Here is a 26,792-nt window from a genome sequence, read left to right as displayed (position 1 = left end):
TCTACAGGACATTCAGGAATTGATAAAGTGGTAGCAACACTGCAGGAAACTTTCGTGTGGCCTAAAATGAGGTCGATGGTACAGAAAATCCTGCGTACCTGTGACATTTGTCAGAGGGTGAAACCAAATCCGTACCTTCTGAAGCAACCGCCACGACCACTGATACCTACGGGACCCCGTAAATTATTCGCTATAGACTTCTTCGGTCCCTTACCCTCTGCTACTAGGGGCTTAAAGTACATCCTTGTCTGTATGGACGTCTTCAGTAAATTTGTGACATTATGCCCTATTCAAAAGGCGAATACTCGTTCAACGCTATCGCAGATCAAAAGAAAGATAATACCCATTATGGGTAAGCCTGAGAGCATCTTAAGTGATCATGGGAGCCAATTCACTGCTGCAGGGTTTAAGCGTGAACTAGAAAGACTAGGGATCAAGCATGTCTTATCCAGCATCAGACATCCGCAAGCTAACCCGAGTGAACGTATCATGAGGGAGATATCCAAGTATTGCAGGATATACTGCCCTAGAGAACATTATAAGTGGAACACAGTAGTGCCCATTATTACAGAGTGCATTAACACAACTAGACACGAATCGACCGGTATGATTCCAGCATGGATTCACAATAATGAGCTGCCTAAACGTCCTTGGGAAAATGTAATTCCGTGCCCTAGGGATCCTCAACTAGCTCAAGAGATATGTGTTAATAACGTGGCAGAACACTTGAAAGCACAGGCTGAGAAGCGGCTGCGAAGAACTAGGAATAAAAATTTTCATAGACCTTTACAAGTGGGCGAGTTAGTGTTAGTTAAGACACCCACTGTCTCTAACCCTACAGAGAGATACTACCATAAGTTCGCTGAGCTATACACTGGACCGTATAGAGTAATTCATAGTTATGAAAATAACTCATACAAGGTCCAAAGCTTGGACGCTACAGTGACTAAGGTCTTTAACTCATCAAACCTTAAGCCCTTTTTCCAACCCGGCCAATATCAATTAGACAACCAAGAAGAAGAAGAAGAAGAAGAAGGAGGCGAAGAAGAGGAAGAAGAACCTGAGGAAGAAGAGACCGAAAATATGGCCAGAGAGGAGGTTATCATTCCGGAAGAAGATGGAAATAACAGCGAAGAAGAACAACCAGAGATACCCAATGGTGAAGAAGAAGAAGAAGAAGAAGTGAATATGATTTCTCCAGGCGACCAGAAACAGCGAGCTGAGCAGCGCAAAGAAACGGAGTGTCAAGACTGCGAGAGTAACCACCGGAGATTTCTAGCTCTGCTGGATGCCTATTACCAAGTTAGGAAGGATAGGGAGGCTATCATGTCTGTAGCTGAAGATAGTCCCATGCCCTGAAGTTTGGAATATTGACAGCGGATATAATTGCAATGAGAAAATGATCTTGGAATTTGGGAAAATAAAATTCTTCACAAAATTTTATTTTGTCGTTCACGGGGGGCTATGAACCATTCTGTTCATTGGTGCAATTATATCAATTTGAGTATTGGATATTGGAATAATACTAGGCCACCCACGAAGCCGATGTCTTACAGTAAAGGTCATAAAGGGGTCCAGAAGAAGCGTTCTTATGTGAAGTGAGCGCGAGCCTCATTATGAGAAATCTCCAGAACCCATTAATAGAAGTTATGTCCCAAGCGAAGCCTCTTGATGAAGCTTGGGGACGCGTTCCAGTTCCCGGCTAAACTTATTCTAGGAGGGAAGAATGAAATAAATTAATATCTTTGGGTACAGAAGAGTTGCATTGGATTTGAGACAAGAATTGCAACCTGTATTATATCTGCTTTATTTTGATAGGCATTAGGGCTGCATTAATTAATGCATTCGCTAAGTTGCGCTCATGATAATTAATGCGGGAAAATTTTCCCGGGCACGCTAAGATTGCACGCAGCCAAGTGGCTTGATGACGCCACCCGGAATTATAAATTAAGGCCGCCAGGGCATATCAGGGTCATTCGTAGACCGAGAGGCTGCAGGAACGAATCATCATACGGCGTGTTGGTACTGAGAACAACGCTTTGTCTTCAAGCTACAACGACGACCTGTACTGCTATTTCTGCAAAGATTTACCCCAGCATCAAGTCAGAACGAGTGTTTGACAGCATCATTCCAAAGAAGCCACAACCAGGAGCTGAAGCCAACACAACAACGGGCATCGAGCCAGGAACATTGGGAGCACCTGACCAGCACAACATCGAAGAGGACACCTTCCGACTACAGAGGGAGCTGTACGAAGACGCTACACCAGCAAGAATGTCTCCAAGTGGTCAACAGTATCTGATGCAAGCCCGGCAGTCTATCAGAATGTGGTAGATCCAGTGGTCCACAGGGATGGCCGCTCCGCTATGTCTTCTATTTTAAGGTCAGAGCTTTCCAATTCTGTTTCAAGCATGTCATTTAAATTTAGATAGGAATATGGGAACCGTCAGTCAGCATATTTGTGTTAATAGGAGAGTTTCCCTTGTAATATAGAGCTAGGCCTCAAACTCGAACCCCGTACTTTAAGGTAGATGTTAGTTGTAGAGTCCTTGTTAATGAATTTATAGTTCATTTTGATTGCGTTATTTTGAAGTACATGTTTGTGTAAGGGTCTGATCGAACTCAGTTGGGCATAGGAGGTTAGTCTACAGATAGGTACTTTTATTAGATCACATTCAGGCATTTATTTCTGCAGACGTAGAAGTGTATAATTATGACCAAATTATGACCAAGTCGTGACCAGTAATTCACCCAGATTCATTGATAGAGCGAGCGAGCCCAAGTATTAAGAGATTGGAGCCCATAAGAGGCAAAAGTAAGATTTGCAGTCGGCCTGAGAGAGCCCAACCATTGAGAGTTTATTGAGTATATTTTGGAAATGCCAAGTATGGCAATGTGACGAGCGCTTAATGATTAGTGTTTTGTAGCACCAGGATTTAGCCCATGAGAGGCATAAGTAAGATGAGCGAGATTGCTGAAGTTTGGAGACAAGGGCAGATAGCCCAGGTATATTTAAATGAAGGCTTTAACAGCTGACGACGTGAGGTGTTCTTTGAAAGGCAAGACTTTAGCCAGTCTTCCCGTTTGAGCTCGTAAATTAGGGGCTGCCGCAAGGGGTGGGGTGAGAATGGAGGTCATTGAGCTTGACGTCACAGGCGGGTGTGTTGGTCGTCTGCAGTATTTCAAGTATGCCAGAAGGGGAAGAAACGACCTTCTTGTTTTGAAAGCAGAGAGAGAGATTTGTTTTATGTCCTACGTGTTTTACGTAAGATTTTAACACTGGCCCATTTTATACTGACACCCTTGTATGTGTTGATTGGATCTTTGATATTGTTTTGCTTGGGTATCTTGGACACCTTACCTGTCATAGGGCTAGGGTTCGTGACCGTGTCAGGTCATTGTAAATTTTGTAGTGATTTTTGTTTGCACCGGGGTTCGACGGCGCGAGGCTTTGTAAATTTTTTAAGGGAATCATTGTTTTTGGTGTCATTAGGCAGATATCCATCTTTCTAAACTTCGTTACTTACACTATGGTTACATGCTTGTTGCAGATTCACGTGTTTTTGTGAAGGCAGTGAAATGATAGTCATCAGCTCAGTGTTCTTTTTCCATCTCATATTGAAATGATCTTTTATTTGTAAATAATTCAATTTTATGTAATAAATCCCTATTTGTTAAACTCGGAATGCAGCGGTGTTTCTGTTAGATATTTATTTTAAATTTTTATTTAGTCGAATTCTTACCTGTGGAGGCACATGTCCTAGTGTTTTATCTTTATGTTGCCCCATTATACCCATGTTATCCTGAGAAGAGCGCTCTACCGGCTGATTGAAGAGGACAGTGTTCAGGTAAGACTATGTGCACCAGCTCACGTCTGTGAGAGTTCGTTCACTACTGTACTCTAGGTTCGAGACCGGCCTTCGCCTGGACGGAACTTAATAGTGCAGTAGGGCACAGTATATATACCAACGATCAGTCACATCCACCTCATACTAAAAGCTTCCTATACGCTGATGATCTGGCCGTGGCTACTCAGAGTGAATGCTTTGAAAGAGTAGAAAACAGTCTCACTTCAGCATTGGATATTTTGTCTCATTACTATGAGACCAATAATCTCAAACCAAATCCATCAAAAACTCAAGTATGTGCTTTCCATCTGAAGAACAAACAAGCATCAAGGAAGCTGCAAGTGAATTGGAAGGACGAAGTCCTAGAACTCCTAGAACATAACTACACACCGAAATACTAGGGTGTTACTTTGGATCGTTCTCTAACTTACAGGGAGCACTGTTCAAACATCAAGGCAAAGGTCTCCTCTCGGAACTCCTTGCTCCGTAAAGTGACAGGTTCAAAGTGGAGCGCTCACCCTCATACGGTAAGGACAACAGCCTTAGCACTTTGTTACTCAGCAGGGGAGTATGCCAGTCCCGTTTGGTATAAATCTACACATGCCAGGAAGGTCGATGTTGCCTTGAATGAAACATGCAAACATATTACAGGATGTCTGAAACAAACACCAACAGACAAACTGTACTCCCTTGCAGGAATAGCCCCTCCTGAGATCAGACGCGAAGTAGCTGCAAATGTGGAGAGGTTAAGGGCTTCTACCAGCTCAGCCCACCCCCTACATGGACATAAACTACCACCCACCTGATTGAAGTCCAGGAACAGTTTTATGCACTCCTCATCCCCCGCTAGTGCAGATGCAAGGAAGAACAGACTTCTACTCTGGAATCAGAAGATCCCTTTTCATCCAGAACGCTTGAAATTGGAGGAAAAGCTTCCCCCTGGTCATGAAGAAACCTGGACTACATGGAAGGCACTGAACAGACTAAAAGCAGGCGTTGGAAGATCAAAGGACAATATGAAGAAATGGGGCCTCCTGAAGGGGGATCAGACCCTATGTGAATGCGTCATGGTACAAACAATGCACCTTATTAATTGCCCTCTATGCCCTGTTAAATGCACAGAACTTGATCTGGCACAGGTCAGTATCAGTGCTGTTAACGTGGTCAAATTCTGGGCCGATATTTTGTAAATAACTGTTTAATTTTATGTAATATTGTAATTTCATATATTTTATCTAATTTGCAATCTGTAATCTATATTGTGCTACTGACACAAATAAATAAATAAATAAATAAATAAATAAATAAATAAATAAATAAATAATCTATCGGATTAGAGTGGCAGCATAAGAGAAAAAGAATATCACTACAAACAATGGTCAATGTAATATTATTGATTAATGTCAATCAATCAATCAGTCAATCAATCACTACTGATCTGCATTTAGGGCAGTTGCCCAGGTGGCAGATTCCCTATCTGTTGTTTTCCTAGCCTTTTCTTAAATGATTGCAAAGAAATTGGAAATTTATTGAACATCTCCCTTGGTAAGTTATTGCAGTCCCTAACTCCCCTTCGTATAAACTAATATTTGCCCCAATTTGTCCTCTTGAATTCCAACTTTATCTTCATATTGTGATCTTTCCTACTTTTAGAAACACCATCCAAACTTATTCGTCTACTGATGTCCTCCCACTCCATCTCTCCACTGACAGCTCGGGCTCATCAGTTGGTGCCTAGCACACCTACCAATATGCTGGCGAGGGTGAAACGCTGGCAACCAAGAATGAGTTAGCTGGAAAATTTATAATGTCCAATAACGGACCATTTATATTGGTATTATAAATTTACTCATTCAGGACAAATACTTCAGATTCCCTATGGGAATCAACATCTATATCACATACCATTTAGTCGAGCAGCTCGTCTCCTTTCTCCTAAGTCTTCCCAGCCCAAACTTTGCAACATTTTTGTAACGCTACTCTTTTGTCGGAAATCGCTCAGAACAAATCAAGCTGCTTTTCTTTGGATTTTTTCCAGTTCCTGAATCAAGTAATCCTGGTAAGGGTCCCATCACTTTGGGCTGTGACCAACAACCATTTTCTTCACACCTATGCATTGCAATGTTGGGAGCTAATATGCTCCTGCATAAACAGGAGCATCTTCAAATTTCAACAAGCTGCCGGGAGCAATCACCAAGTTGGAGAAGGGTGGCATGCCTCTGGTGGAGTCATTCAGGATTGTGGAAAAAGTCAGGGGAAGTTTTGACCAATCCTCTGGGGAGGCAGCCGCTGTCAGCGAAATAAAACCAGATGAAGTGACTTCATTGAAGTTTTGTCCAATCACTTCATGTGTTGTTGAGAGATCTTTCTCTCAGTACAAGTACATGCATGAGAAGAGAACAAAATTGTTACCGGAAAACATTATTTATTTATTTATTTATTTATTCCTGACTTACATTTGTGGCGAAGTTAGGGCTCACGGCCCTATCTTACACTGAAACATTGCTTGTAAATTCCTTTTATCTTAATTGAGTGTGTTATTAAATTATAAGTAATTTTTTCATGCCTATTTTGTTGCACTTTTTACATGTTAGTGCCTATTTAAATGCCTACTTTGGCTAATTTAAGAGCCTATATACCTACCTATTTTAACTGTTTTAAGTGCCTATAATTCTCCCCTCTAATCATTAGAATTCATCATAGGTCAGCCCCCATCCTCATAGATGTGCAGGTCGCCTATACGGCGTCAAATCGAAAGACCTGTACCAGGACTCTTCGGAGGCCAACACGCCATTATTAACACCATGTGTCTAAAAATTGGACTCAAGTTGATCCACAACATAGAGCATCTCATTTTTACTTTTATACCCAGACTTTTTAACGTGTTTGTGTACTTGTATCGTAGATTGCTCGCCTATTGTCAGTCGTAATATTTCACTCTCATTTGCAACAGTTTGAGCACCATAGCACTTCGCCTAATTCAACCACACATCATAGTGTTAATATTATATATTTGTTTCATACTATTCTTACTGCTTAGAAACATGTTTTAAGATTTTGTCAAATATTTTGTTTAAATATGGCTGATGACGACCCTGAGTAGGGTTGAAAATAGTCCCATTTGATGAAAATACACGCATTGTAAATATAACTATGTATTGAATAGGTGGAAAATATTTCCATTACCTCAGTATAATAAATTTTCATGTGGCTATTTCCAGCCGAATGCAGCCCTTGTAAGGCAAACCCTCCGATGAGAGTGGGCGGCATCTGCCATGTGTAGGTAACTGCTTGTTATTGTGGTGGAGGATAGTGTTATGTGTGGTATGTGAGTTGCAGCGATGTTGGGGACAGCACAAACACCCAGCCCCCGAGCCACTGGAATTAACCAATGAAGGTTAAAATCCCTGACCAGGCCAGGAATCGAACTCGGGACCCTCTGAACTGAAGGCCAGTATGCTGACCATTCAGCCAACGAGTCAATGGGGTATTACCGCCTCTAGCCGCATTTACAGCTGTGATTCAGTCAGGCATCCTCAGAATGTAATCTTGAATGTTCTCTTGTGATATGAGCTCCCATTCTACCTGGAACGCAGCCTGAAATTGAGGCAGTGTGTCAGGGGAACGACTCCTTGCACATCTCCCAAGCATATACCAGACATGATCTTTCGGGTTTAGGTTCGGGACTACGAGCAGGCCACACCATATGCTCGATTCCGACTTCATTCAGTTATTCGTGTACACTAACAGCAACGTGTGGGTGAGCATTGCCATGCATTAGGATAAGTTCTTGCCAATGACAAGTACTGTACCCGTAAAAATGTGTTCATATCTTTAAGGCGCGTGATATTAAATTAATAATAATAATGTTATTTTGTTCACGTCCCACTAACTACTTTTACGGTCTTCGGAGACGCCGAGGTGCCGGAATTTAGTCCCGCAGGAGTTCTTTTACGTGCCAGTAAATTTACCGACACTGGGCTGTCGTATTTGAGCACCTTCAAATACCACTGGACTGAGCCAGGATCGAACCTGCCAAGATGGGGTTAGAAGGCCAGCGCCTTAACCGTCTGAGCCACTCAGCCCGGCGATATTAAATTAACGAGCATGATTCTTAACCTAGGGAGTGGCTTTATCATTAGAGCTGGTACAGAGAGAGGTATAGTTATCAGTTTGAGAGATTCTTTTGTTAAATTGAGTTTATTGATCATCAAAAGCAAGTTCATATCACCTTCATACAGCAGCGTGGAAGTGTCGTGGCTGGTTGGTACCTCCAAGTCCTGGGATGGTGCTGGACATCGACTGGGCAGGGACCACACCTGCTCGGATGAGGAGTTCTGGAATGTCTGGAGGTTCTGGAAGTCTCAACGTTCTGGAATGTCTCGAAGATTGACACACGTTCCTGGGTTCGATTCGAGACGTAATTCACACTTGAATTTCCTGCATGGCACTCCACACATTCAGGGCACTGTCTGAACAGATATGACCGTTTAATTATGGCTACTGCACTCTAGATATTAAATCAAAATGTTCTGGAATAATCACTCGAAGAACAAGTACTGGTAGAAATGCAAGTTCATAATGCAAGCTCACTGTAAGTCAGAATGTTCTAGAGGATTACTGTCACTGCAGTCCTAAACGCATAGTTCTGAAGATTTAAAACATGTTGGCAATGAACTGAATAAGTATCACTCGGAAACTGTCCTGTTCTGTCAATAGGCGAAGTGAATAGCCATTAAAGAAAATAATATTTGAAAGAAAAAGTCTGACTTCATAAATTATGGATCACTCAAAATACTGGAAAGTTCTAGGCTTTCTGGGAATGCGATATGCGTATTCTGAATTGTCACAGTCTTTAAGAATCAAAACATAAGTCCCTGTGCAGCACTTGGAAAATATTGCATATTTCACAATTAAACGTAATGTTGAATGTCCCCTAAGTTTCATAGTCTTTACAAGGCGTAAATTCAATGAGGCACTTGAGAAAACAAGTCACATCGTTCACACGAAAGTTTATGCTGGTAGGGCACAAGTTCATCCTACACACTCGGAAAGTTTCAGTGTTCCAGAAATTGATTCAAAAAATACAAGTTCGAATAAATTCGAAACGTAAGTTCAATGCGGTACACAACACTCGTGAAAATTCAAAGTCCTTTCAATCGTCGTCGAATAAGTAAGACCCTATGTGGCACTTAAGAAAATAATAAAGTCTTATCGCGACACTTGGCGAAAATAACTAAGTTCCAATGAGACGCTTCAGAAAAATAACAGAGTTCTTATATCAAAGTCTAATCACGACACACGAAAAATAACAAAGTTCCAATGTGTCAATATGACAAAGTTCTAATACGATGCTCGCAGTCCCATTCAGGCACTTCAAGAATATGATAAAGTCCCGATACAACACTTAGAGAAAGTACCGAAATACTTGGATTTCGCAGACTATCAACTAGAAGTTCGACACACACAATACTTCTCCTGTCCCTCGTGTCACAGAGACGGCGGATTGACACACTGAATTCGTAGGTCGGGTGGTCCTCCTTTTATACATGTTCGCATGGAAGTGTCTAGAACTTGGGTACTATCTACCCTTATAACTTGAAATCTTAACAGATGATGTCCATTGTAAAGGCTTTTTAAGATGGCAGTGTCAAAATAGCAATAAAGTAGCTCGAAATGTACTTTTGAGGATGAGCTGGAACATTACCATATATGGTAGCGGATAGCTGGCTTACGGCGGCTACGTCACTCGCTGGGTACGTCACTGCGTTCGGCGGGCTGCCTACCTTCCATCTCGTGTGAAGTTCAACAAACATACTTCGGACTTCTCTCGTAGCGGCGTTCCCGGTACAGTACAAAAGGCACCATGTGATCACTAAAATTTTCTTGATGTATCGGTGGGCTGTCAGGCTTCCATTCTCGACAAGCGCAAACTCCATGTGTGCATCAGTGATAATCCCAGCCCAGACCATCACAGAGCCTCCACTGAGCGGTGTCCTTGCAGAGAAAGTACAGGGTGAATAACATTCCCTGGACCTTCTTCATACTCTCTCCCTTCCATGCGGTGCTCTCAAACACAATCTGGATTCATCCATAAATAGCACAGAGCTCCCTCCAGTGCTCCACAGTCCAGTTTCGATGGGCTTTCATGAATTGCATCCGAGAGGCACAATGTGCATGTGTAAGCAGAGGTCCTGTGGCGGGCCTCTTGGATTTGAAATCCTCTTCATACAACCTCCTTCTTACTGTCTTTTCACTGATGTTCGTGTCCCGTACTTGCTGCACATGATTTCTGGCCTCCACTGCTGTTGTGTGTCGATTACAAAGAACTTTCATTACGAGAAAGCAGTCAGTAGTGATTCTCCTGCGACCATAACCAGGCCTCCTAGTGTAGGTATTGTCCTTTCTGGACCTTTGAACAGTTTTGTAGAAGTTAGAACAAGACTGCCTATAACGTCTGCTACATAGCGTATACTGCACCCTTCCTCCACTAATGCTACAGCTCTTGTTGCGTTTTCAGGTCAAAGAGCCATTATGACCTGACTTAGAAGCAAGACTAACTGTTGTATATAAGCCGCAATGTCCACAAAAATGTGCGGCACAAGAATTCACAGCAATAAACCTTAACGCAGTTGTTTGTGGTTATTCCTGTCTAAAGACGGGAAATGGCAGTATTGGTGTTGTGATTGTCACGATCAATAATCTTTATCAATTATTTTGCTGAAGCTTCCTAAATGGGCTATTTAACTTATGAAACATTGCCATGTTATTGTAATATCATAATATTTTATTTTTACCAGGTTTCAAATGGACTAACATCAATTTTTTTTTCTGAAATACGTAGTGTTTCGTATTTCTTGCTGGTGAGTGTATTTACTTTCATTTGTTGTATGAGTTATCTGTCCACAGACTGGTTTGATGCAGGACTCCATGCCACCCTATCCTGTGCTAACCTTTTCATTTCTACATAACTATCGCATCCCACATCTGCTCTAATATGCTTGGCATATTCATACCTTGGTCTACCCCTACCATCCTTACCGCCTACACTTCCTTCAAAAACCAGCTGAACAAGTCCTGGGTGTCTTAAGCGATGTCCTATCATTCTATCTCTTCTTCTCATCAAATTTAGCCAAATTGATCTTCTCTCACCAATTCAATCTCTTCATTTGTGATTCGATCTGTCCGTCTCACCTTCAGCGTTCTTCTGTAACACCACATTTCAAAAGCTTCTGTTCTCTTTCTTTCTGAGCTAGTTATCATCCATGTTTCACTTCCATACAATGCCACGCTCCAGATGAAAGTCTTCAGAAACATCTTCCTAATTCCTATATCAGCGTTTGAAGTGAGCAAATTTCTGTTTAAGAAAGCTCTTCCTTGCTTGTGCTAGTCTGCATTTTATGTCCTCCTTACTTCTGCCATCGTTAGTTATTTTACTCCCCACGTAAAAGTATTCATCTATTTCTTTTAAGACTTCATTTCCTAATCTAATATTCCCTGCATCACCTGATTTCATTCGACTGCACTCCATTACTTTTGTTTGGGACTTAATTATTTTCATCTTGTACTCCTTACCCTAGTCTTTGTTCATACCATTCAGCAACTTCTCGAGATCTTCTGCAGTCTCAGATAAAATATCAATATCATCGGCAAATCTCAAGGTTTTGATTTCCACTCCTTGGATTGTGATTCCCTTTCCAATTTCCTCTTTGATTTCCTTTACTGCCTGTTCTATGTAAACATTGAAAACGAGGAGGACAAACTGCAGCCTTTCCTCACACCTTTCTGGATTGCTGCCTCTTTTTCAAAGCCCTCGATTCTTATCACTGCAGACTGATTTTTATACAGATTGTAGATAATTCTTCATTCTCGGTATCTGATCCCAATGAAAATCCACAGCCTGTTTCCAGTCATTTGACCGGGTCAGGAATGGAATTAATGAAACTCCCATCTAGTGACGAGGATAGGAAATGTGCTGGCTGCCAAAGCCTGTCGCACTCCTTTGGGGCAATGATTAATGAATGATTAATGAAATGATATTGGAGAGTGTTGCTGGAATGAAAGGTGACAGGGAAAACTGGGGTACCCAGAGAAAAACCTGTCCTGCCTCCACTTTGTCCAGCACAAATCTCACGTGGTGTGACCTGGATTTGAACCATGGTATCCAGCGGTGAGAGGCTGCCGCCTGAGCCACAGAGGCTTCTATCTGATCCCAATCACCTTCATAATCTCAAATAGCTTGGGCCTTTTTGTCATAGAACAAAATGCTTACCGATGACAATATTTAACGTGGAAGGGAGAAGCCACTCCAAGAGTAGATTCATCAAAAGGCCGGGAACAAGAACTCACCTAAAGCTTTAACCCTCCTTACCATGTCATGTGAAACGAGTCACACCATTAAAGTTAAAAGATTTTAATCCACATATTCATACCTACAGATGCAATTAAAATACCACTAAGTAAATGAAGAAATAAAGAAATATCCTGTCAATTTAAACTAATATTGTGAAACAATTAAAATCAGAAGTTAAAATATTTCTTAGATCAAGATAAAAATTCAAGGTTGAGGTACCTCAAAACAACCTTAACTATATCCCTAATCTATTATTATTATCATCACTATTATCATTGGAGTGTGTGCAGTATCCTGAACCTCAGAATTAGAACAAGCCTTGGTTAACTAGGCAAGGAATATTGTTAAATAAAATGAATTTTGGTACTTGACATGCACAATCAACTGGCAATATTAAAAAACTGACTAGCACAATTAATTCAATAAATAGGATCCACATTTAACTGACTAGCTAGCAGAATAAATGACACAGTCATTAAGCACAATTCCATCAATGAGTAATATTCGCAGACAGTCATATTTTTTTTAACAACAAGGAGGGAAAAAAAATCATCAAACAAATTCGTAACCGGGCAACCAGCCATAATAATAGGCAAGGCAATAAGCTTAGAGAAATCTAGCCTTACGGCCACTAATAATTTTGAGGTTTCGTTTACATTAGAGAAGAATGCCACGAAATGCAGTTGTAAATTTTTAGGCCTACACTCATCATGCGATGTTCACCTAACACCTTGAATAAACTTTAACCTCGAATTAGAACCATGATATAGCTTTTAAAACTTACTAGAAGGGATGATTATTAAATTAAGGTTATCATTTTAGCACATTTTAAGGATTCCAACCAGAAAAATAGCAAATTGCAGGTGTAGCATATCTGCCAATCACACGGCCACTGGAATCAGTTCCACACATAAATTCTAACGCATAGCACACAAAAAGATTACGTATTTACCTTGAGGTTTGGACTACAACACTACCTGATTAAAAATTAAAATTAAATAAACTAGTTTACCACATGGGCACGTGAAACTGATTTGCCCTAAAAGAGAAAATATTCGTGGTAAATCAAATAATAACGGCTAGTGCCGACTTGAAGAAAACATCTTGGAAAGACGAAAACCCACAGGGGTTTTTATCCAGGATCAAAAATCCTTCTTGCGTAGGTACATTCTTTCCTGCTACACAATCCAATTTACTTCCGATTCAGAAACCATTTTGCTCGACTACAAAGGTCATAATTAACTTGTCCAGTTCAACTATTTGTCTCATTGTCGGAGTTCCGTCTGGCAGCCGCGTGGAACGCCACCAATTGGGTGATCCATTATTAATGAGGAGCACCAACAGGCTGCGCTGTGATGCACATGTGCTTCAATAATGTGACACGAATTTCAAATTACTTACGAAAGGAGTTGAATGAAAATCTACAACTTGTTTTCCAGTCATTGACCGGGTCAGGAATGAAATGAATGAGTCATATATAGGCTATTAGTACGATGGGGTCGCCACTCCCAATGTGATTTTATTAATGACTGATAGAAGCTATGAAATGAGAATGGAGAGTGTTGCTGAAATGAAAGATGACAGGGAAAACCAGAGTACCCGGAGAAAAACCTGTCCCGCCTCCGCTTTGTCCAGCACAAATCTCACATGGAGTGACTGGGATTTGAACCATGGTATCCAGAGGTGAGAGGCCGACGCGCTGCCATCTGAGCCATGGAGGCTTTGCGAAAGGAGTTAAAGTTCCTTAATAATGCCTCATTTTTCTAGATCTACGAACACCATGTATGTGGGCTTGTCCTCCTTAATTCGATCCTCTTAAGATCAGATGTAAAGTCAGGATTGCTTCACGTGTTCCTACATTTCTTCTGAAGCCAAATTGATCTTCTCCCAACTCAGCTTCAATTTGTCTTTCCATTCTTCTGTAAACAATACTTGTTAAAATTTTGCAGGCATGAGATACTAAACTAATGGTGCAGTAGTTTTCACACTTGTCAGCACCGGCTTTCTTGGGAATAGGTATAATAGCATTCTGCCGAAAATCAGATGGCACTTCTCCTGTCTCATACATCTTACACACTAGAGGGAACAACCTTGTCATGCTGGTTTCTCCTAAGGCAGTCAGTAATTCAGAGGGTATTTCAATAATTTCAGGGGCCTTGTTCTTATTTATATCTCTCGCAGCTCTGTCAAATTCGGACCTCAAAATTAGGTCTCCCATTTCATCAGCATCAATAGCCTCTTCTTGTTCTAGAACCAAATCATCTACGTCTTTACCTTGATACAACTGCTGGATATGTTCCTGCCATCTTTCTGCTTTGTCTCCTTTCCCAACTAGCTCTGCCAGTTTTGAACCTGCAATCTTGAGTTCCAGAAGCAGACGCTCTCCCACTGATCCCCAGACAGAGCTAATTTCCCTAATGCAGGCATGTACACACTACTGAGGACCAACTAATGAAACACAAGTGCACTCTATCCTTTTGTGATTAGATTTGTTATTGTGTTATATCCCCTTTAACACTTCATATCTACTCCGTGAACTGAAAATTAAGTTATTCTGAAATGTGAATTGAACTACCATCTTGTGTCATTGATGACCGACTGTCTTCATTTTCCTATTTCAGCACAAACCTGTGGTTGAGAAGGATGGGTCCAGAAATGGTAGAGAAAGTGCCACTCCAGATGAGGAACATCCATTACTACTTTCTGAAGAGTTTAAGTGAGTCAAACTTCAGTTAAGAATTTTATGGAAGATATTTACTTGTGGTAAAACTTGCCAATTATTTCTAATTTGTGTGACAACTAATGATTTTTAATGGTTTTCTTATCATTTGGTTTAAGTTTGGTTGATTATTTTCACTGGTCTTTTATTCTTTTATGACATGCTGAATTTTTGTCAAATTCATATCTTTAAAGGTTCTTGTGTTAATCTTTGGATACCTCTTTCTGAGTTCACTGTGCGATATGGGTCATGTAGTTGTAAACTTCCATTCAGAGAATAGTGGGTTTCTAATCTCACAATTGATAGCTCTGGATATACAGTAGTTTCTCATGTTTTCAGTTTTTACTCTAGGTTTTAATACTGTAGTTAAGGTCACAGCTGCTACAATCTCTCCCTTTCCTATCCCAGTGCTGCCATAAACATTTTTGCAATGTTAAACAGACTGCGTACATAATAATCTACAGTATACTTCCAATATTGTAAAGGGTAATCTCTGATGAGCGAGTTGGTGATGCGGTTGGGAGCATGCAGCTGTAAGCTTGCATTCAGGAGATAGTGAGTTCAAACCCCACTGTCAGCAGCCCTGTAGATGGTTTTCCTTGGTTTTCCATTTTCACACCTTAATTAGGGCTACGACCGCTTCCTTCCCACTCCTAGCCCTTTCCTAGCCCCAGATTGTAAAAAGAAAAAATGGTATCTCTGGAATCACTCAATTGATTTCCTTAATGTTTTCACCATTAGAAAGCTTATTTCTTCCACATTATTATAAGCTCCGTATAATTATGCTAAGAAGATGTACAATATTATAGGGAAGGATCCACCTTTCAATACTCCGTAGTAAGTTGAACTAAAAAGTAGTTACAACCTGTTTATTGGGACCGGTTTCAACACATTTCAAGTGTCATCATCAGCCAATTAGCGAAGATCTTAAAACAACTAATACATTGAACACAGGCAAAAAATTAACATTGTATCATATCGTAGCAATTCAGAGAACATTAACTGAATTTGCGAAGAAATTGAAGAGTACAATCTAGATCATGGTGGAACAAAAAGACTTTGCACTTTGCAAGAAGTGCAAAGTTGAAAAGTTTCAAAGTTCGTTCGTGGAACAGGCCCCTGGTTCTATCGTTCCATTGGATTTGCCCGTGGGTTGTAGATAGGGGTGGTCCAGTGCTCCATACCCCATTCATTTGCTGCCACTTCCTTGACGTGAATTGACTCCCGTTGTCCAACAGAATGCACCGTGGATAACCGTAGCGGCTGAATACCTCATCTTGTAGAAGACTGGTGATGCATGCCGTCGTGTCTTCTGGTATTGGAAAGGCCTCAGTCCATCTTGTGAAGAGGTTGGTGATAACTAGGAGTTCTGTTTTACCCCGTGGTATTCTAGGGTAAGGACCAATCAAGTCCAGGGCTATGACCTCACAAGGACGTTGCGGCTGTCTTCCTTGCTGACTGGAATCTGTCTTCCTGTTGCTCGCCTTGGTGCAGGCGCAGATGCAGCACCCCTTCACATAGTCCGGGATGTCTTTCCGCATGTTGACCCAGAAGAATCATCGTCGGATAGACTGATGTGTCTCTTCACCTCCTGGATGTCCGGCTTCAGTGCTGTCATAGAACTTCTCGAGGATGTCCGTCGTGTGTTGTCTGGAGATCTCCACTACTGCAGGCATGTCGGAGAGGTGAGATCTTGCATAACATGATGACAAATAGTCTCAGTACTGCAACAAGCACAACTAAACAAAAAAGCGTGAAACAAAGGGGCACACTCATCCATAACGTTGCAATATACAACACATCACATCTATGTAACAATTATTGGTGTCCCTTTAAGCTACGCTTAACAACAAACTGACCAGTGAATAAAGGCCGACTTAAATCAGTTGAAGATTGTGAAGACTACAAGTATGATGCACACAACAGAGTATAAACCTCCAATGATCCATCCCTTAATAGTGATGTAGTTCTTGATTAACGAAAACACAACGAAAAAAATACTGCAAGTTTAATTCCTTTAACTTTCACTAATTTCATTTGAAACTCCTATAAATACACTAACAGTACTTGGAAATGGAAAATTCTAAATTCCCATGGAGGGAATTAGATATTTTTCACCAATAGAGCATGTCAAAAACATATCAGATGTAAGGCTTTTCAGGCGTTTGCTCTATTAACCAGCGTTTCGTCTTAGGTCTGACACTAGACTCGTCAGAGTGGGATGTGTGTTTTTGACATGCTCTATTGGTGAAAAATATCTAATTCCCTCCATGGGAATTTAGAATTTTCCATTCGGAATTGCTAGGCAGGCAATAATTCCATTGTGGAGATTTATCTCCCGTATGCAGTTATCAGACTGTGCCTCATAAATAGGCTTCTGATAAGTTCACCTGCATACACCCAGCGTCAGTGGGTAGGGTCTGACACATCCCACTCTGACGAGTCTAGTGTCAGACCTAAGACGAAATGCTGGTTAATAGAGCAAACGCCTGAAAAGCCTTACATCTGAGAAGTACTTGGAAAATCAAGAAACAAACGAGAATTAGCCAAATCTTTCAATTTAATTGGCACATTTAATATGACTTGGACATCAGTATTATGTCATTAACGTCTAGTCCATTAATGATACATTTTAATTGTAAAAAAAAAATGTTTATTTATTGAGTAGTGATGACATTTTATCATTATTATGTAATTAACATCTAGTCCATTAATGATACAATTTAATTGTCAATTTTACTTGTTTACTTTTTAAGCAGTGACAAATTTTTTTTGATTGTGAACAACATTTTTTATGAAAAGGGTCATTACAATACAAACATTAATTGGGACATGTTTCGCTCACTGTATCGAGCATCTTCAGCCATCCTATATACGATTTTCTCAAGATTGAGTCATACATTAAACCTTATTTATAATAAACATTTTATGTATTGAATTGAGTGGATAATAAAAATAAGAATTGTAAATACTAGAGGTGAGATCTGTGTATTAAGAGTCCTCCGTTAACCCGGAAGTTCTTGTAGCACATTTTCAATTCCATCGGAACGAATCGACTATCGGTGTTCTGTCTCCTAATCCACTGCGTCATGGTCCTACAGGGTTTGTCTTGTTCTTGCCATTGTTTAATTACTTCCAGATCAAGTTCCTTCTTGATGGTCATAAGGAAAGGTTCCTTGGGTTCACTCTGGTGTTTTCATGAGAACTCCCTCAAGACAACGGTGCTTATAGCTTCAGGTTCCATAGCCGGGTGCCTAGATAAACTGTCTGCTCCTATGTTCGTCAATCCTGGGACGTGACACACATCAAAATCAAATTCTGCAATTAACAGAGCCCATCGATTCAATTTAGATTTTGAGCCAGAGACAGAGTTCAACCATTTGAGAGCGGCGTTACTGGTGTAGAGCTGGAACTTCCTTCCCTCCAAGTAGCCTCCGAATTTGCCCATGGCCCACACCAAAGCTAAGGCTTCCTTCTTGGCAGTGTAGTAGCGTTGTTCTGCTGCCATACTCGATGATGTCCCTTCCGCTGTCGTTCCTCTCCTGGAATAACACTGTTCCTAAGCCGGAGTTGCTGGCGTCTGTCTGCAGGCACATCTTCTGTTGAGGGTCGGGATGGGCTAGACCAGGAGCGTTGCGTATTGCAGCCTTGATGCCTTGGAATGCTGCCTCTTGCTTGCTGGTCCATTTGAACGGATGGTTGTTATGGAGTAGATTGGTGAGTGGTATTGCCTTCTCTTCAAAGTATGGCACGAAGGTGCAAAACCATCCACACAAGCCAAGGAACTGACGTACCGTACTTGTCGCTTGGTCCGCGGGTGTTCAGCTTCTTCGATAGCTCGACTCTTCTCCGATTGCCTTTCTAAGCCTTCAGATGTTAGGACATTCCAAGATACTTTACATGGGACTGGGCGAAGTGGCACTTCTCCATTTGGCAAGTCAAGTCAGTCCATGAATCTTCTGTCATTCCAGCACTTTCCTCAGATATACACAGTGTTCTTGAAAATTCTTGCTTTGTATTAAAATGTCGTCGAGATACACTTGGCAGAAAACTCCAACATATCCTGACAATACCTTATCCATCAGTTGCATGAAAGTGGCAGGAGGATTCTTCAATCCAAAAGGCATTAGTGTAAACTGGTACAATACTCTCGGTGTCATAAAGGTGGTCAGTGGTCTAGAACTTTCCTCGACCTCCACTTGCCAGTATGCAGAGTTGAGATCCAGGATGCTAAAAATCCTAGACCCGCGTACTTTCAGCGAGTCTTTCAGGTCAGGCGTAGGGTAGACATCGCCAACGTTCATCTTGTTCAACTTGCGAAAATCCACACACAGTCGATACTCCCCTTTCTTCTTTTTCGGTAGGAGATAGGTGAAGCTCAACAGGATGTAGAGGGTTCGATGAGACCTTGCCCTTCCATCTCTTGAATGTTCTGAATGACGAAGTTGCGCTTATCTGGGTTGATTGAATATGGACCTTGCTTGATGGGCGAGAAAGTGCTGCATTCAATGGTGTGCGTTACCGTGGTAGTCCGTCCTATTTTATTGGTGATGTCTTCCAGAAAGTCCTTTAAGGCACGTCTCAGCTCCTCTTTTTCACTTGGTTGAAGATGCGTAAACTAGATATCTCCCAGCTCTACGTCGACTTCCGCATCCTTCCGAGTCCGGAGATTTTCATCGTACCAGGTGACCCTCAGATGTCTGTCTTTTCCCAAAAAGACTTCATGAGCTGCATAGTCTAGGATCAGCTTGGATTCCACCAGAAAGTCATGACCTAATATGATGTCAAGTATTAGGTTCTGAATCACTGCAACGTCAATTACAATAGGCAGGTCCATGCATTTCCCGGTTAGGTTAGTCTGTCCTTGGATGGAATAGGTTACCCTGTCCGCTGCTCCCACTAGCCTTCCAAGGTGGTGAGACTTTGTAAGCGGTAGTAATCTGGCGACAGTCCCATTGACAAACGAGTGACTTGCTTGGCTGTCGAGTATGGCTGAAAAGTTCTTGTTGCCTATCCTCAGGATGATCGCTGGGCAAGATTGGTCTGTTCTGCCTACAGTCGGACCAATCTCTCTCCTGCTTTTCCAGAGCTGCTTGTCTGTCAGGTCTTGAGACACTTTCCTGTTCCCAGTCCCATTCCCCCTTAATCCAGAATGGGCCGGCCCTAGTTTCTTCGACGTCAAGGTTGGGCATTTGTTGTTCAGGTGTTCCGTTCTTCCGCATTGGTAGCACTTCCTAACCGAGCTGGTCTTTTCCGTAGCTTTGCTCTTGCGTTCCTCTTCTAGCTGGGCAATGATTCTGTGTAGATCATCAAAGGATCTCAGTTGTGATACTTTCACTAGGGGTCGAATCTTATCGTGGAGTAGCTCTGTGATGTCTGGTAAAATCTCGTTCTCGCTTCCTTCCGGGTGCAGATGCTTGAAGAGTTGGTACTTCTGTAGGACGAATGCGCTAGCTCTCATGCCGGTGGGTTGTGCCTCAGTCAATGGCTTCCTTTTTACAGAGCTCTTCACCCTTTCGGAATTAAACCTAGCAAGGAATTCCCTCTTGAAGTCTGTCACACCTGAACAGGTTACACAAACATTAAAAAAACACGTGACAATAATGGATCTTAAAATATATGAAGTTTTAACACGTACTTGAGGTTACGTAACATAACCTACAGGTCGACCGAAACAGCAACTACGGAAAGGGCGTGGATGTGGTGTGGAAACTCTACTGAGGTCTGTGGGATCACATTCGTTGTGGGAAAAGGAAGAAACCAATGATCACCCTTCAATATAGGTTTAATGGTTAACAAAACAAGTAAAAGAACCAAATAAGTAATTAACATAGTAGATGAAAATTAAGAAAATGGAATAAGTAATACGCACGAGGTACGTAATATTAATCTTCAAGTCAAATCTTAAAAAAGGATACTAACTGAAAAATCAAACTCTTAAGGACACAAGGAGATTAAACTTCATCCAGAGGCTGATGCATAACTACGGGAGGCAAACTCAAAGGAAAATGTACAAATTTTACATGTGACCGACTCATAATATTGTAAAACCAGAAAAGAGAATTGCCTCCAAAAACAAATTTGATGTTTGATAATAAAAATAAGAATTGTAAATACTAGTAGTAAGTTTCAGTACAGGTAAAACCATGAAATTGGTCTTATGCAATTTCTCCATCGCTTCACCTTTCCTGTGGGCTGAACTCCACAGCACGTTGATGCAATTGTGACAACATTGTTGTCATTGAACCATACGAGGGTGATGTTAAATTTCTTATCTGTTACTTGATGGTGAGAAACCAGTGGTAGCCTTCTCACTACAGTCGAGTCCTTCAACAGTGTTTTGTCAAATCTGCTGGCACGAATAGTGCCTGTCGCATTGTGACCTTTATTTTGTAGATGTTCCAGCAGCTGGATAGATGTAAAAAAAAAAACCTGTTGAGATATAAATTGTATGTCTTGGGTAGATGCAAGTGTAATAGGCTGATATAACTTGAAAACAATATTCTTTAAGTCATGTTAAATAATGCCAATATCGAGCTCGAATTATTATTATTATTATTATTATTATTATTATTATTATTACCTGTGAGGTATGGCTATGAAGTGTTTACATACATTTATTAGTATTAGTAGTATTATTATTTTACATAGTTAAGTACGGACGATCGTATTACTCTGACTGACAGAGCAAATGCAACACCAAGAAGGAGTGGTTCGAAAGGAATGAAAGTTGGGGAAAAAACAGAGACGGCACGGACGAATAATTGATGTTTATTTCAAACCGATATGCAGGTTACACAATGCGCATGGCATCGACTCAGTAGGATGTAGGACCACCGCGAGCGGTGATGCACGCAGAAACACGTCGAGGTACAGAGTCAATAAGAGTGCGGATGGTGTCCTGAGGGATGGTTCTCCATTCTCTGTCAACCATTTGCCACAGTTGGTCGTCCGTACGAGGCTGGGGCAGAGTTTGCAAACGGCGTCCAATGAGATCCCACACGTGTTCGATTGGTGAGAGATCCGGAGAGTACGCTGGCCACGGAAGCATCTGTACACCTCGCAGAGCCTGTTGGGAGATGCGAGCAGTGTGTGGGCGGGCATTATCCTGCTGAAACAGAGCATTGGGCAGCCCCTGAAGGTACGGGAGTGCCACCGGCCGCAGCACATGCTGCACGTAGCGGTGGGCATTTAACGTGCCTTGAATACGCACTAGAGGTGACGTGGAATCATACGCAATAGCGCCCCAAACCATGATGCCGCGTTGTCTAGCGATAGGGCGCTCCACAGTTACTGCCGAATTTGACCTTTCTCCACGCCGACGCCACACTCGTCTGCGGTGACTATCACTGACAGAACAGAAGCGTGACTCATCGGAGAACACGACGTTCCGCCATTCCCTCATCCAAGTCGCTCTAGCCCGGCACCATGCCAGGCGTGCACGTCTATGCTGTGGAGTCAATGGTAGTCTTCTGAGCGGACGCTGGGAGTGCAGGCCTCCTTCAACCAATCGACGGGAAATTGTTCTGGTCGATATTGGAACAGCCAGGGTGTCTTGCACATGCTGAAGAATGGCGGTTGACGTGGCGTGCGGGGCTGCCACCGCTTGGCGGCGGATGCGCCGATCCTCGCGTGCTGACGTCACTCGGGCTGCGCCTGGACCCCTCGCACGTGCCACATGTCCCTGCGCCAACCATCTTCGCCACAGGCGCTGCACCGTGGACACATCCCTATGGGTATCGGCTGCGATTTTACGAAGCGACCAACCTGCCCTTCTCAGCCCGATCACCATACCCCTCGTAAAGTCTTCTGTCTGCTGGAAATGCCTCCGTTGACGGCGGCCTGGCATTCTTAGCTATACACGTGTCCTGTGGCACACGACAACACGTTCTACAATGACTGTCGGCTGAGAAATCACGGTACGAAGTGGGCCATTCGCCAACGCCGTGTCCCATTTATCGTTCGCTACGTGCGCATTTCACATCATGAGCATACCTCAGTGACGTCAGTCTACCCTGCAATTGGCATAAAGTTCTGACCACTCCTTCTTGGTGTTGCATTTGCTCTGTCAGTCAGTGTATTTGTGAGGTTATGTCATGAAACATGTGCTGTATATATATTAATATGAGTTTAGTTAATGTAAGAGCCCGTAATTAATAGTATACAATTTATTATTACCTGTATATACGAAGTATAATCCAAAGTAACATGTGCAACACACTGTAACATCCAGAATACGTAACGTATCTTTGACACCAGATTGTTATATATAATTATATAAGGAAACAAAGTTTTTGTTCCGTGAGTTTTTCATTTGCAAAATTTCACATGCCTACATTTGTATGCAGTGGTCAAGAATGTGGGGGAGGGGGAATTTTAAAGAATAGGTTCGTAATAATTTTTAAGTTTACGTACTGTTTGTATTGATTTATTCAATTTGCATGGTCATATTAACAATTAGCAAACTATTTAAAGGTCACAAGCATATTTTGGTCTAAAACTTCTTCGAATACATCTATATGCACGACTGAAAGACACAGAAAAGATTGTATCAAGTATAGAACTATATGAAATGTACACTATATGTTCATAAAATTTTAACATATGACACTGTGGTACCCGCTGCTATTGGATTCTGTTCTGAGACTGGAAAGTAGAGAAACAATGAATATGACAAGCCACTTTACAAACTGTGCAAAATTTTCATGGATTCTTTCCACACTGAGCGCAACATTTGTTTGTTGGTGATGTCTCCAAAATGTGCTGCACTGTTGTGCTTAGACAGACACCAACAGACACCCTGCATTTTCCTGGTACTGGAAAGTGTCCACGTTTTTTGGCTGAATAATAATAATAATAATAATAATAATAATAATAATAATAATAATCGTATGGCCTCAGCTACCCTTTGCAGATATTTCGATTTGATGCCATCTGGCTGTCTGCTTGTAAATTTCGACGTTCCGTTTTACTCTAGGTCTGCTAGATGGCAGACAGAGTAAACCGGATCTCTCTTGGGCGTCTATGGCTGAGATTTAATTAATTTTGTCGGGTAAATACCAAATGTATCACCAGAGATCTTTTACATGCCGACATCGTACGACATGGAGTGTTGAATGGACTTTTTTCCGCCCTTCAAAAATCCGACTACCTCTGCCGGGTTTGAACCCGCTATCTTGGGACCCGGAGGCTGACACTCTACCACGGATCCACTTATCCAGATAGTTACAAACTATACTGCACATAAATAGCAAGAAGTTTATACCATCTTTGCCCTGAGGAGTAAGTCTGTACAATTGTCAGTGATTATTCATGGACACATTTAGTATGTAAGAGATCAGTGGCCAATACCATTTCCTGTTTCGCAGATTTATGCGGTACGAGACTGTTCTGGTTCATTCTGTCAATGTCACCCATATATACATTGTACTGATCTACACAGTGTGGTTGATCAAATTGAATTAATTTTTTCTCGGAATTTCTCCAGCGACTAGTATTTATAATTCTTACTTTTATTATCCACTCAATTCAATACATATTGTTACGTGGGGAGTAAAATAACTAACGATGGCAGAAGTAAGGAGAACATAAAATGCAGGCTAGCACAAGCGAGGAAGAGCTTTCTTAGAAAGAAATTTGCTCACTTCAAACGTTGATATAGGATTTAGGAAGATGTTTCTGAAGACTTTCATGTGGAGCGTGGCATTGTATGTAAGTGAAACATGGACGATAAATAGAATAGAAGCTTTTGAAATCTGCTGTTACAGGAGAGTGCTGAAGGTGAGATGGGTAGATCGAATCACGACTGAAGAGGTACTGAATCGAATTGGTGAGAGGAGATTGATTTGACTAAATTTGACCAGGAGGAGAAATAGAATCATAGGGCACATCTTAAGTCACCCAGGTCTTGTACAGTTGGTTTTTGAGGGAAGTGTAGATGATAAGAACGGTAGGGGTAGACCAAGGTACGAATATGACAAGCAGATTGGAGAAGATATAACATGTAGTAGTTATTTAGAAATGAAAAGGTTAGCACAGGATAGGGTGGCATGGAGAGCTGTATCAAACCAGTCTATGGATTGATGACTCAAAGCACAACAATTAGCAGTAAAACAAAGTAAAGAAATAAAAATATACAGAAAGACTAAACTAAATTCAAGAAAGTAAAACAATAATGATTATTGGGGTTTAAGTTACCAGCACAGATCTGTGTCACTAGACTTAATCTATCCTATCTTATTTGTGCAGTCATGTCTGGCTCCATGGCTAAATGGTTAGCATGTTGGCCTTTGGTCACAGGGGTCCCGAATTCGATTCCCGGCAGGGTTGGTAATTTTAACCTTAATTGGTTAATTTCACTGGCAGAGGGGCTGGGTGTATGTGTCGTCTTCATCATCATTTCATCCTCATCATGACCTGCAGGTCGCCTACGGGCGTCAGATTAAAAGACCTGCATCTGGCGAGCTGAACTTGTCCTCGGACACTCCCGGCACTAAAGGCCATATGCCATTTCATTTTTGTGCAGTCGTGCTGATTCTCTCCTGATGCTGTCCATTATTTTTGAAAAAAAAAATAGTGAAAATGATACTGTATAGGCTTTTGGGCTTATGCCGTGTCAAGAAAATAAGGTGAAATTCTTAACGTTTCGCAGAAGAAGCCTATACAGTATCATGTCTTTAAGTATGGGCCGTAAAAGCATTAATGACAAGTGAAAATGATATCGAGAAATATTTACCGCAAGTCAAATTCATATAATAGGAATTAATTGAGTGATGTTCCACCATTCAACACAATATATAATACATAATATTTATTAAGTGAAAACTGGTTTAGATTCCCTTGGAATAATTATCAGTTCACAGTAAATAAATAAACAAATCAAAGGATCTTAACAACAATCAACATGAAATCTGCCTTTAAATATATTTACAATGGTTGACATGGGTTATATGACATAAAACACATTATTATTTACAGAACGTCCTAGGATCCAGGTCACAGATGACTGCAGTGCATTTGTACAATGTTGAACAGAGCTTTAAGATAATGCATGAAAAAATGAAGTTGAGGAATACTGTGAGGTTCTGATTTGTTACTGTGGATATGAAAACATATTAAAAGGTTCAAATATTCATAGTTGAATCGTCGATGGAAGATAAAAACATGTATCAAACTTGACGATCCTGTAAAATGCCTATGTTAATACAATTTGCAGTTAAAACGATTAGCTGAGGAGTTGGGGAAACATCCTTTGTTACTTTGTAATATCTGCTTGGTTGTTGAAACTGTCCCTGTTATTGTTGTTGAAGTAAAAGTTGGTATGGCCTTGGTTATATGGCACAGTATCGTAAAAGGTGGATGTCTGAGGAAGAATAAGAAAGAAAGAAAGAAAGAAAGAAAGAAAGAAATGAGAATTAATATGTGTGTTCGGATTTAATTATTGGAAAGTGGTTTGATAGTACTTGCTCCTTATTCCTCGCTCTCGTTAACCTGCCGCCAGGAAAGTAGGAGGTGCACTGCTCGTCTGTGTCTGCGTGGAGCTTATTGCTGGCTTTGAGAGGGGAAGGGGGAGGGCGGTGACTTGCTTTGGATTGGGTGTGGTGTGGAGGGGATGCGAGGGAGTGGGGTAGTGATCCGTTGTTGCGCTGTTCTATCTAGATACGTCTTGAGAATAAGGGGGAGGATGGTCTCGTAAAGTATGTTTGTTTTCTCGATGGATTCATTCAGATTGTGATTAAAATTGACTCGTTGATCCAACGATATATAAAACATTTCCATGATATTGAGCAGAGGTCTCTTTCCCATAATTTCAATAATTTGTAAGTCCTTGTCTATATCGGAAAAATTGTGATTGGATTCATGCGTATGTATT

At 41.3% G+C, this 26,792-nt stretch overlaps 1 protein-coding gene across 2 annotated transcripts in view; it reads left to right on the top strand.

Annotated features, from left to right (window-relative positions):
- Positions 1–26,792, top strand: part of LOC136867206 (uncharacterized) — an 84,770-nt gene that overhangs the window by 29,815 nt on the left and 28,163 nt on the right. For both annotated transcript variants that reach the window (XM_067144336.2, XM_068227052.1), the window contains exon 2: positions 14,823–14,917. In XM_067144336.2, coding sequence (XP_067000437.2) covers positions 14,823–14,917 — 95 coding nt within the window. The remainder of the gene's footprint in view (positions 1–14,822; positions 14,918–26,792) is intronic.

The sequence above is a fragment of the Anabrus simplex genome, chromosome 3 (assembly GCF_040414725.1).
Source record: "Anabrus simplex isolate iqAnaSimp1 chromosome 3, ASM4041472v1, whole genome shotgun sequence".
NCBI lineage: Eukaryota > Metazoa > Arthropoda > Insecta > Orthoptera > Tettigoniidae > Anabrus > Anabrus simplex.
Note: the sequence above shows the minus strand (reverse complement) of the source record. Positions and strands in the feature narration are given on the sequence as shown.